We start from the raw sequence: 12,816 nt of genomic DNA on the forward strand, positions 1-12,816 counted from the left end.
AAACTCATGGATTTGGTCAAGATGAAGGTTTCACCTGTGGTGTCTTTTCCTGTTCCACCAATGGGAATGCTTTCTTGACAAACACATTTAACCTTGTTTTCCCATGCTTAAAATATGGGATAAAAATATATAGAAATCACTGTAAGGATCATGGAATATCTTTGCTGCAAAATAGTGTAGAGTGTGAAATGCTGTGTCTCAGGTGGAATCACATTGTTTCCTGCATCTCTCTGAATTGGCCCTGCTCGGCCAGCTGCCTCGTGGCTCCGACCTGGGCCAGCCTCTGGCCATTCTGAGTACTGAGGCTATGGCTGAATATCCCAGCTCTCCAGCCACTCTCCACAGCCTTGTTGGATCATCTGTCCTGCCTTGAGGGCAGGATTTTACTGGAAGCCAGATTTTATACAAAAAAAAAAAAAAAATCAGCATTTGGCAGATTTTGTTTGGCAATTGCAGGTGCAAGGATTGATTCGTTGTCTCTTCAGCTCAGGCTCAGCATATACAGGTTCTGCTTAGGTTTCAAAGAGGGAAATATAATTTCAAATCTGTGTGTGTCTTTCTGACTGCCCTATCAGTGCCCTTTTTTCTTTTTTCAATCCCTACTCAGACACACTTCTCCCCACACTGCTTTCCATGCACATCTGCTTTCAAGGCTAGAAAAGAGGTGTCACAGAGCCAAAATCTTTGTTATTTCCAACTTCCTCAACCTCTTTTTTAATACTTCTGAGCTAACTGTGGAGCACTACTTGCTGGCATCCTTCTATGGGCTTGACAATGCTAGACCAGCCATCTTACCTTTACGCAGAGATCATTTGAGTCGACTGCAGTGAATGTGAAACTGAATGCTCGTGAACTCTGCCATTCATCATGCAAGGCATTTGAGATTGTGTATAACTGTTTTTTAGCAAAGACTTGATTTCTGCTGTTTATAAAGACGCCCTGGTGCCTGTGAGAAGAACAGCAGTAATATGCAAAGGAAGGTTTATGAGTGATTGGAATATTCCTCCTCCATCCCAGTAATTAGATTTTAAAAGATTTCAAGGAGTGGAGCAGCTTCAGAAACAACCATTCTTTTCCTATTCCTATCAACAAGGGATAGCTAAAAGATGCTTAATGATTTCTCTCCTCAGTAATACAGTTCAATGTATAGAAATTAATCATGTTTTATAAAAGCTGATGGGCAACACTGATTTTTACAAGTGGCTGTTTCATTAGCTCAGATATTATTATTGATTAATTTTTATGGTAGGGCCAAAGCAGATCTATTTGTTTTATCACAGGATTGCTCATGATGCATAGCAGCCACTGCTGCCGATTTGTTTAGTGTGGGATATGTGTCATATTACAGGATTTTGTTTCATATGACTTTATTAACAGGAGGATTGTGGATTTCTGTGGTTAGGTTTAACTAATGATATTAGTCTATAATGTCCAAAACTAGTTTTTCATCAATAGCATAAAGATCCTTGTCACAGCCTGTTTTGTTCTGAATGCTTAAATGGTTCTATGATCATATGTGCAGTGCTAGGTAAGCCTTATTTCTTTAGATTCTAACTGGTCCTGGCTGCTTATTCAAATTACAGATACAATTAAACAACGTGACTTAAAAGTGTACTGATAAAAACTGGCAGCATTATTTCTGCCTGGGCTGATAAACAGTACTTGACTTTCCCCAAACCATTCCACCACCCACCTTCCTTCCAGCGTTAAGTGGGATGTCATGGCAAAATGACAAATGTTCCCTGTTTAATACTTGTTCATGACGACCTGCTTCACATTTCCTTCTGAGGAAAATTAAAATTCTTAACTATGATAATTCCTTCAGGTTTTCTACATTTCATAAAAAACTCCTTGATATTTCATAAGCTTTTTGAAAATGGTAGTGTTGAGATACAACATGTTACACCATGTCCATAACTCCCCTCGGGAAAATCTTCATTTATGTAGGGTTTCTACATCAAGAAACAAGGCACACAGATTGTATAATGTTTGTGCTGTAGGAATATGTGATATTGCAAGGGATGTTATAATTCCTCTGCAATGAACTTATGAGAGTTGTAACAAATAGTTAAACCAAGCTTTGTTTGTATAGTCCAGGTATAGAGAAGGTCATTTACATGGGCTGAGCCTCCTTGCAATGCTGTGGGAGATTTTTAAGAGATCAGATGAGAGCAAGCAGCTTTCTCCTTTGCACACACTTCCCATTCTCCTTCCTGACCTCCTTCAGTGGACCAGGGATCTTCTTATCGGACTCTTCTTACTTCGTAATCTTTCCTTGTTTTACAAGGCAAATCTTTCCCTGATCTTCATGGATTACATCTCTAGCAAATACTTCTGAGATTATTAAATATATGAACTGTGAAATTGTATGGAGACTTTGAAACAGAAGTGGAAAGATGTATACTCAGCACATACATTATAGTCACATGTTATGAGATTAAACTATTTGAGATCTGTAACACCTAAGGGACAAAGTAAACTTCAGACTCCACTTGTGGGAAAATCAAGTTTTTGGAGTTAAATGTTCCAGGGATTTCTGTCTGAGACCTTGTGCAAGTTCGACGTTAACTTGCCTGATTGCAGAGGCTGGGACAATAAATCTCTGCGCAGGTAGGAGCTCATAAGGTGCTGGGGCTGAGGAGGACTGCAGCCGTGGGTGGTGGTGATGCACTCAGAGGGTGCTCCTGAAGAGTGGAGACAGGCAAGGGGCTGTCTGGTGCACTCAAGGGCCAGGCTGAACAAGGGACCTTGATACATGTTTCCCCAAAATCTTAACATATCATTCTAATAACCGAATTGAACTATCATGGGAGCCTTATGATGAGGTTTCTCCCTGGATCTCTTCTCAGCCAGGAGTGACATTGCTTGAGATTTACTTTTATTGCTACAGTTTATCAAGGAGTATTCCGGTTTATCCAGTGTGCATGACACATGGCGAGGCAGATTAAGACCAGAACTTTATGATTCTTAATATCAAGCAATTAGGCAAGAAAATGTGGAATACACCATTGGGAAATCGTCAGTAATTTTAACTACACACAAGATTATTGTTGATGGATTTTCTCCATACAATCACAGCATTGCAAAAATCCTTTAAGGAGAAATTGATTTCTTTATCATGTTTCATTTTCAGTGTTCGGGTTTTTTAAATGATTTTTCTTTCTTACTTTATTTCTGTATAAACCTTAATCCTGTCCCTTACCACTGTTTTTTGTGCCTAATTTTAGGAGAATTTTTCTTCTTTCTGCACCTACCAATGCCATTTTTTGCTTTGAAAGTAAATAATAGTTATCTACTCTTTGAATACAACTTTATCAGCAGCTGTAGCTGCTTTTGAGCACATATCTCATAGTGATACCATAATTCTTTATTTGCTGGTAAAAAAAAATAATGTAGGACTTTACCTTAGTCAAAATACGTAGCATGTACTGTTTATTTCTCATCTACTAGGGGCTTTATACTGTCAGTGACCTAATATGTTTTTGAAAAATCCAAATTTTAGTAACCTTTAGGTTGTAAGGATTCAGAAATGGATAGTGTATTAAAACTGTTCAATCTAGACACTAGATCTAGAAAGATTAGAATAAAGAAAAATTTCAGCTTTTCTGCTTTCTGAAAAAGGTAAATCTTCCCCTTACTGAAGTCTTCTGAGGCTCCTCTGCCTTATGTGATTTTTTTTTTTAAATAACTGCCCGTGTGTGATGGTTTAGACCGAATTACCACACAGTTTCTCACTCCCCCTCCCCCTCCCCCTCCCCAGCGGGATCGGGGAGAGAATTGGGAAGGAAGGAAAACTCGTGGGTTGAGATGAAGACAGGTTACTAAAATAATAAAGGAAAACTACAATAATAACAGAACATAAGGATATTAAAATATACAAAATGAACAATGTACATTTCTCACCACCCGATGTCCCAATGACCGATACAGCCCGTCCCGAGCAGCGACCACGGAAACGAAGCCAAGCGGCAAGCAAAGGAGCAAAAGGGAATCAGCAAGGTAGAGGGAACGATGCCAGTGAATGAGAAAGAGTGATGGATGCCAGGAAGGCAGGTACCCGTCCTGACCAACCCCCAGTTATAATACTGAGCATGACGTTTATGGCATGGAATACTCTCTTTGGCCAATTTAGGTCAATTATTCTGTCTGTCTTTCTCCCAGCATCCTGCATCTGCACATTGGTGAGACTTGAAAAGCAGGACAGTGTCCTTGGTCTCATTCACAACAACTCATATAATCAGGGTGTTTATCAACATTCTTCACACATGAAATCCAAAACACACCACCTACTGAGAGGAAAAATAACTCTATCCCTGCTGAAACCAGGACACTATGTTTCAAGGGTTACTTGAATGAGTATTTTTTCCATGTATAACTTGCCCTTCATGTAACTTTCACCCCTTTAAACATCATGCAGACAGTCCAATATTTTTGATAACTCTTGCCAGTTATGTACTAGATCCTATAGAGTGTTAGAGGAGAAAGAGAAGTACTAAAGCAAAAATTTCTTCATAATATTTACATGTGCAATGTAAATATTCCTCACAATAATGAGGAACCAGGAGTAGTTCTTTTGTTTGGTGAGGCGATTTTGTTTTCTACCAATAAACTTAGTTTACCCACATGAAAACACAGTAATTCTTTAAGTGTTCTTTGCTGAACTTCATCGGGCCTCTAACCTGAACTGTCTGACCTCATATAAATATTTCTCTTCCTGTTGGTTTTTTTTTTTTCCTGCCTGTACTTTGCCCTGTGGTCTTATCTTCACATCAAAATTAATTTTGGGCATGTTCACAAAGCTGACTGCAGGCTGACTTGAACTTTGTTCCCATTGAGAGCCAGCTGGCCGGTGGCCAGCTCCAGCCACGTCGCGGTGCTTGAGCTGCTGAGCTGTGCTTCTCAGCAGGTCCCACTAAATGCATCCGAGCGCTGAGCAGGCAGGATCACAGCTTGCAGTTCGGAGGGAGCTTGTGCCTGCCCAGGGCAGAGCATCAGCAAAGAGAGCTCATGCCTGCTTGTCATTCCCTGGGCAGGAAGACCTTTATCTCCCTCCTTCTGGAGACTCAAACAAGGAAGGAATTTAATAATTTTCCATACTTATTTATGCTAACTTTTATTTGAACCTCTTTCTCATATCATAATGTTTGCCTTTTGCTGGGGTTTCTTTTTGGCTTACCTTATAAAACACTATTGAAACCTTTTATGTTTCTGTTTTAACTTTTCCACTTTTATCTCCACAGGTGTAGTAGGGCAGGAAGGCTTAGACTCATCCTTAGTAGCATACACATTAATTTGTGCTTTTTCCATGACCCCTTTTTCATGTTTAGTTGATTGGAGATTGCCAGGGTGGTTACACTGGCCTGTCACTACTCTTTCTGTCTAAAGGTACTTGGAATTTTACTATGTCTCTTTCAATAACTGCCATCTCCCTTCCATCTGTCCCTCACTTCACTTTCCTGAGAGACCTCCTCTGCCTGTTCTCTGAACCTGCTGGCCCTTGTGCTGCTGTGCTTGTCTTTGCAGAATACCAGTTTAATCCTGCAGTTGCTTTCACGCAAAGTACTACATATCTGTAAAATCTTGGTCAGGTATTCTCTAATGGAACAAAATCTATCTTATCTATTCCCTCAAAAGTTTCCCCCCTTCGGAAGGGAAAAAGTGTCCTCCGTGCATATTCACGTCCCCTCAGCATTGGTCTAAACTGAGTCCCTCTGTTAGAAGCAAGTACTGCCATTGTCACGCACCTTTTCATCCTTCAGAAAAGTCATGGCCATCTACCTCCGCCTTCTAGTGAGCTAAAGTGACATTTCACAACATTGAAGATCCTGCCTCCCTTCCCATATTCTGTTTAGTGACCACACTCCCTCCACCACCGATGTGCAAGTCCCAATAAAAGTTTACTGCGTTATTTTAACTGAATACTGAAAACAGTAATATCTGATTTAACCTTGATTGATATAATCTCTCTGAGAGCCTCTCAGAACTATTTCTTGCAATATTCTTGTTGGCCAGATATAACTTTTCATTTATGTATGAATCAACAGAGTCCTCCTCTTATATCGTAACATATAGTCGTGAATACATAGTATTTCCTCACAGCCTGATGTGATGTTAATGCCAAAAGCAATTTTGGGATTTGCTCAAAATGAGAAGACAGAATTTATTTTTTAATCTCAGCTGGTATGGGAGTATATGTAATTTGTCTAGAGAAATCCTAAGTATGTATGCAGAGTTTTAATATGGAATTTGCAGCAAGTATACCCACAATTGGAAGAATCTCTGTCTCTTTACTTCTGAAAGGGCTCTTCCCCTGCACCTTTCTCCAGCCATCTGTCACCATAACTGTAACTCCCCTCTAAATAAGATCTGAGCCCCAGCCAGTTTCAGCTCAGGAGCTGCCTGAGCAGATATAGTTTCTGTGTATTTAGCAACCCTCACTGCATCCTTTTTCCAGAAGCACAACTTGAACTCGTAAACAGAGATTAAAGTTACTGTTCTCCCTCCCTGAGTTTGAAAACTGTATATTTAAATGATGGTGACTTTATGCTTTTTACGATTGACATTGTTAAATTACTTTTATAGCATCTTGCTTCTCTAGGATTCGCTGAGTGCTGCCATACATTGTTTAAGGATTCACCTTCTTCTACCCATTTGTGCTTGTACTGGTCACTGTGATTTCAGTGGCACTGCTAAGGAATAGTTTATAGGAAAATAACTTATTGCTGCTCCATTACAGAACACAAAACACCTTGCAAGAAACACATCTCAGCCTTTGAAGTTGGCTTATGGTAGTTTCTTTTTTACCCTTTAACTTGTTGCTATTTCTTGATAACCAGCAAGTTCTAAATTGCTCCTATCAAAGTTGATGGATCATTGTTAGAATGGAGAGAGATTATTCACGTATGTATTTAACCTGACAATAGATGTGACTGTGTCACCCTTCAGCCCTGTTGGTTTGCAGATTAACATTAAAACAATTCTGAGGGAAGTCAGCAGCAAGAGAGGTTTCCGTTTTTCCAGCTGGGAGATATTTGAGAAAAAACTAGTAAGGAAGAAAGAGTAAAAAGGGTTTTTCCGAAGGAAGCACTTCGGTTTTGAAATAACACTCAGACCAATCCACCTATTTACTAAGATTAATTCAACTGCTCAAATAATATATAATTCTCTGTATATGTGTTACATATAAAATATTATAATCCTCTACATTTTAACAAAAACTTACCATTTAAAAAATTATTTGTGTGGAAAATGCCTCTATGGTTTTATAGTCTTCATTTGGTAGAAGTGAATTATTTCAACAATACTTTTATCACAGTTTTAATAAGCATAGTATTGAACTAGTTATTGATACATTTATTGGCTTTCCATTAAAACAATAATATTTTAAATCACAATTGGTGAACAGTTAGGAAAAAAAATAGACTTCAACAAATGAAAAAAACTTTGATAACTTTGTGAAAAAAGCTTATGTTAGTGGCATTTTTAAACAACTCCTAAGAAAGAGTATTGAATATTAATACATATGAAAGAAAACTCTCCAAAATCAATAACTGAATGTACCCCAAAGTATCTTCTGTCTTTTCACCCTCTAAAACTGATTCTTCAGGACATCTGAGGGGTATGTTGCTGGGGAAGATGAAAAAGACAACCTCACTACCTAACCTTGTGGATTTTGTTCCCTGAACTTTAAGAATAAAAAGAACACTTTGTTCTTATTTTTCAATGCCACTCTGACACCACTGCAATAAACAAGCATGCAAAAGTAGTCTTCTGTTTTGATGTCTATTTCAACATTGCCAAGTTAACAACAGATCTTTCAAAAATGTAAATTGACTCTGAAAACTAGTATCAATTCAAGGACTGTATAATGCTTGCATTGTCTAACTCGAGTTCCCTACTTTTTTGTTTTGTCTATAGACACCCTATTTTTGGCCATCAAATTGTTGGGAGCCGGAAAACACAGACTATGGTCAGTGTAGAAATCTTTCCTATTTCTTTCGGGAATTATGTGTTATATGAATGAACACGTCATTGCAGTCTGTCTTGTTTAATCATCCCACTGTTAAAACCATAATTATATGTCATGTAATTCCTGTGCAAGAATTGCTGATATTGAAATGAATGTGTTGTTACCTTTTTCAAAGTTTCTTAAAAGTTTATTGAAGTAAGATTTGGAGTTGATATGAGGGGGAAAAAAAAAAAAAAGCCTTAAAACTCCTCAAAACCTACCTTGCCACTTACATCTTCTGTTTGCTGCAGGAAGTGCAATTATTTACAGTCACAAAGTCTCAGTGAAGCAGAGGACACTTTACTGATGGTTGCGCAGTAGTTATTCTCAGATTCAGAGCCAATGATGTGCCTAGTTTAGACCTCTTATTTCTGATGTACATAGTGTGGAAAATGATTTCTTATGGAAACTGATATAGTTCTAATATGAACTATATTAGAAAATACCTTGTTTATTTGCTATTTCTTGGGGTTTTATTAATAAATTACACATTGTAATTACTGATGTGTGCTTAGGCAGGAAAATCTGAAGATAACAGGTAGTAAAGCATCAAAAAAACCCTCATAAAATTATAACCAAAATTAGGTGCCTCTGTACACCAAATAGTGACCTAATTTTTAAAGAAAATGGATTATCTATGTATTGTCTCCTGTTCATTCTGATCCATACTATGAGTACTCAGCTCACCTGAAGACCAGGTCCCTTATTCAGGTAACTAAGCATGTAGATGATATCTTACCTTTTCAAAAAATTAAAATTTGAAAGTCTCTATTTACAGCTTTTCAGAAATTTGGATGTGTGTTCACTTGTAATATGGATTCAATCTCAGCCCTTGGGAGCTGAAAACCACAGGGATGGATGGTTCCAACAGACACTTCCTTCCTTTCCACAGTGGACACAGTTTAATTACAAATACATTACTAAAAAAAATAATTTCACACTGAGATTCTCAGCAGAGCTGAGTGCCTTCAAGGTAGAGTTTGAAAATTGTGACAATTTCCTCATCCTACAGAAGGAGAAAAATGTTCATCTTTCTTTAAAATGCTGAGATTTGAAGATGTCCGGCAAATAGTTATTGAAAGCTACAAAGGGGGAGTAATTCATACCTCACCTGACTGATTAGCCACTCCATATGGGGAAATCAGTCACTGAAGGAGAAGTGCTGGATTTACCACTTATTGTAATGTTTTTTCCTTTCCTTGAAAGTCTTATTTGCTATTCTCAGAGGGGCACTTCAGTATAGTCTCCTAATATATTAAAGATCAGAGAGTAATTTATTATGGTTTTAAGACACATTGAGTTGTTTAACCATAATGCATATTACATTACCAGGGGGATTTTAATAAATAAATATATGCTTAACAGGTCTGAACTTGAGATCAGGCTGAGAAAATTTCTATTAATATCTAAATTAGGAGACACTAACATTCCAGTCACTGGACTGCGCAATCAATTACATGACTTAGTAAATGGAAATCTTATACAATCTGTCCAGTTTTCACATGCCAGAAATACAGAACTGGACTTGGGATCAGTTTCTTCATCATGTGGGGAAGTGCCTTTGTTAAGCAGTAAATGTATTGGTTTTAGAGGTTTTGAGATTTAAATATAAGACCTGTAAAATATGTTCCAGTGGGGAATTTAAACTATTCTGTTGCAGAGGAGTGAAGGAAGGGAAAGCCCCAACCCTGCCATCTCATTGCTCCAAGTCATGAGCCAAAGGTGCAAGCCTGTAAGAAACCCAGTCGCAGCTCCCCCATGCACCAGGGTCAGAGGGTTGTACTAGATCTACCTAAGGTGGCTGTATATTGCCAGAACTGGCTAACACTAGAGCAGTTGCAGGAAAATAAATCTTTAAGACAACCTTTCAATAGTGTCCTTATTAGGTTAGCATGCTGCCAGTCCCAGAAGTCAACATTTGCCTTGTGACCTGAGGACTTTTTTCCAATACCTTTCTATGAGTATAGAAAGGAGATAAGAGGAGAACTAAATACAGCTGCTTGCAAAAAGGATCACGTAACTGTTGTAAACAATGGTCATCAGAGGAATGCAGAAAAATTAAACAGATGCTATTCAACAATCCAAAATAAATCTAAAGAAGGATTGAAACAACTTGAGGATATTAAAGGATAAATTCCACCTCAAATACACTGCAAAGAGGTTCTGCAGATTTTCTGTAGTTCTGTTACTTCCTAGAAAATATAATAAATAGAATTTATGTTACTACAGATATGCAAATGCATTTTGTACTTGTCAAGTATTATGGTGCTGCGCAGTGTTTCCATTTTCATGCACTTGTCCTGAACAAGCTTGAAACTGCACCTCCTAAAACTGATGATTGTGGAAGGCATTAGGCATCTCCCAAGGCCAGCAAGAAGTATGCTTTCTGTGTAATCTTCCATTATCAAAGTTATTAACAAAGCAAACCACTTTCTGTAGCATTGACCTAATTTTACAAGTCTTTGAAAATACACTACAAATTTATTTTAATTTAAAAATTACATCCAACCATTTACCATTACTCACCCACAGCTGGGTTACTGTCCAGAATGTAGTATACTGCCAGGAAAATAATTAATCTTAAACTAGAAATTAAATTAGATTGAGATAATGCATGTGTTAGTTTATTACCAGAGCTAACTCGGAAAAAAATAATCTTATCGTTGTACAATACATTAGTATCTTCTCAAAAATATAATTTCTTGTTTTACATGTGCTTGTAATATCAAATAGTTTTATTAAAAATATTTATCTGAAGAAATTTTGAAGAAAAAAGACATGAAAATAGAATCTTCCAAAATGTCAAGAAACTGCAGACCTGTTCTCATAATAAAGTTATAGTCTAGTGCTATATTTTGGTGGCAAAAAGAGGACTTGGGTTAGTTTATTGGAATCATGTAGCCTTTGGTTTTGATTGTAACTATCAAAATATTGACCATCTGATCATTCTGAGGTTACCAAGAAACTGTTAATTTTAACAAAATGCTGAAAATCTCCCTCCATTTTTCTTGAAAATCATACTATAAGAGATCTAAAGAGAGATGGCTCAAATTGCAAGTAATTTTCAAAAAGGCAGGTTCTTAGGTTCCATCTGTTGAAGATACCCGCTTTAATGCCATATGTCTTGGAGTCCACCCATGCAGGACATGTTGTTCTGTGCAGAATCCCATTGTTTTCAGTGGGTTTTTATTAATGAAAAAAGTATGCACATTTATAGTTTTGTTTTTTTTTTTTTGAGACCAATGTAGTTTAAATCACTTTGTGTTTCCTGTGAGTCAAGTCATGTTCATGAATTGTGATTTGGTTTTGTGACAAATAGAACTGGATCTCAGTTCAGAAAACTAGCTCTGGAAATGAACACAGCTAATGGCTGAGCATATGACCTACCTGTAATCACCTTCTCTTTTCTTACAAATGTAATTTTGTAAATATCAGAATTTCAAATGTAATTACTATCATGTATCATTTTTCGCATATTGAAAATTTTCATATAATTTTCTCTCTAGAATATGTTACCTACTTATTTTACATGCCTAGCTTCAAATCTCTCTATGAAAACTTAATTATTTCAGAAATTTTTGTTCATTTTGCTGCACCCTTTTCCATGGAGTAGTTGACTAGAAGGAGAACTGTACAGAGGATGCATTATATAATTTCTTTGCCCAAATGCTCAGGCAGGATTCCCTTGGCAACAGCTTATTAGTAAGCAATTTATGTTTGAGAAATATTAAGCCCTATTGCTTGCCTGAACTCTACGGGAAAACTGCATGTGCTCAGCATCTCTGGAAATCAATACATAAATATGAGTCAGTAGCTTGGGGCAAAACTGGTAGCAGAATAGCATTTTCTTTGATATAAATTGTCAGATATGAATACAAATTTATTTGTTAAAATTTATGCCACAAGAACGAGGAGAAATTTACCAATAGAGTGTAAACAGTTTCTGGAGAGCTCTACAGTTTTATAATCTTGAATCTTCATGCCCAATTCCCATTTTTTCAACAGCTAGTGACAACCAGCATGCGTCAGCAATGACTCGTACATGCAATCCTCTTAGGTCCTTAATAGAGATCCTTCCTTTAAGGACCTATCTCAAAGCATCTCAAAATTTACTGGATTTCTAGGTGTAGTAAGAAACAAACTCTTTCCACCAGACTCAAGTAATGTGCTAAATTGTTGCTAAGACTGGGTTGTGGATCCCTAAGTAAGTGACTTTGCTTTAAGAAACTACATATAGAGAATATATTGACTAAGATCTTGGTGGCAGGACTAAGTGAGGAGTACAGTCTATCAGAAGAGTAGACCCTCAATAAAATGTGGCTGGGGCCAGTGCTTGCTAAGCATAAAATTTAATCTGAGCAGAACTGAATCAAATGAACTTTAGGAAACAGACTTACATTAGCAGAAAGATGGAAGAGGTCACATACAAGTTTTTTTTCCACTCTGAATTTGTATCCCATTATATTTCTCTGCAGAGCTACATAATTTGCTCATTGGGACCTATCTTTGTCATATAAATGGTGAAAAGAAAGTCTCACTTCAACAAGCATGTCCTGAGTTTTGTTCTGATCCTTGCTAATTCTGACACTGACAAACCACCACAGCAAGGGCTCTATAAGTGGGAGGCATTTTCTGAAAACGCTTTCCAATCAGGTCATCACTTCAGAGTTTTGTACTTACATGAATTTTTCTTTCATGAATGTGTTACTTATTTCAAAAATGTGGAACATGGAAAATGTGTCTGGGCAATGCATTTGTATGCACAGGTATGAAAAGGTAACTGAACCAAGTGCCTGTTTTCTGCAACA

At 37.4% G+C, this 12,816-nt stretch overlaps 1 protein-coding gene across 6 annotated transcripts in view; it reads left to right on the top strand.

Annotated features, from left to right (window-relative positions):
• Positions 1-12,816, top strand: part of RGS7 (regulator of G protein signaling 7) — a 256,555-nt gene that overhangs the window by 172,791 nt on the left and 70,948 nt on the right. For all 6 annotated transcript variants that reach the window (XM_086743449.1, XM_086743450.1, XM_086743452.1 and 3 more), the window contains exon 6: positions 7,918-7,969. In XM_086743449.1, coding sequence (XP_086599575.1) covers positions 7,918-7,969 — 52 coding nt within the window. The remainder of the gene's footprint in view (positions 1-7,917; positions 7,970-12,816) is intronic.

Source organism: Chlamydotis macqueenii, chromosome 3 (assembly GCF_036417535.1).
Source record: "Chlamydotis macqueenii isolate bChlMac1 chromosome 3, bChlMac1.mat, whole genome shotgun sequence".
Lineage (NCBI taxonomy): Eukaryota > Metazoa > Chordata > Aves > Otidiformes > Otididae > Chlamydotis > Chlamydotis macqueenii.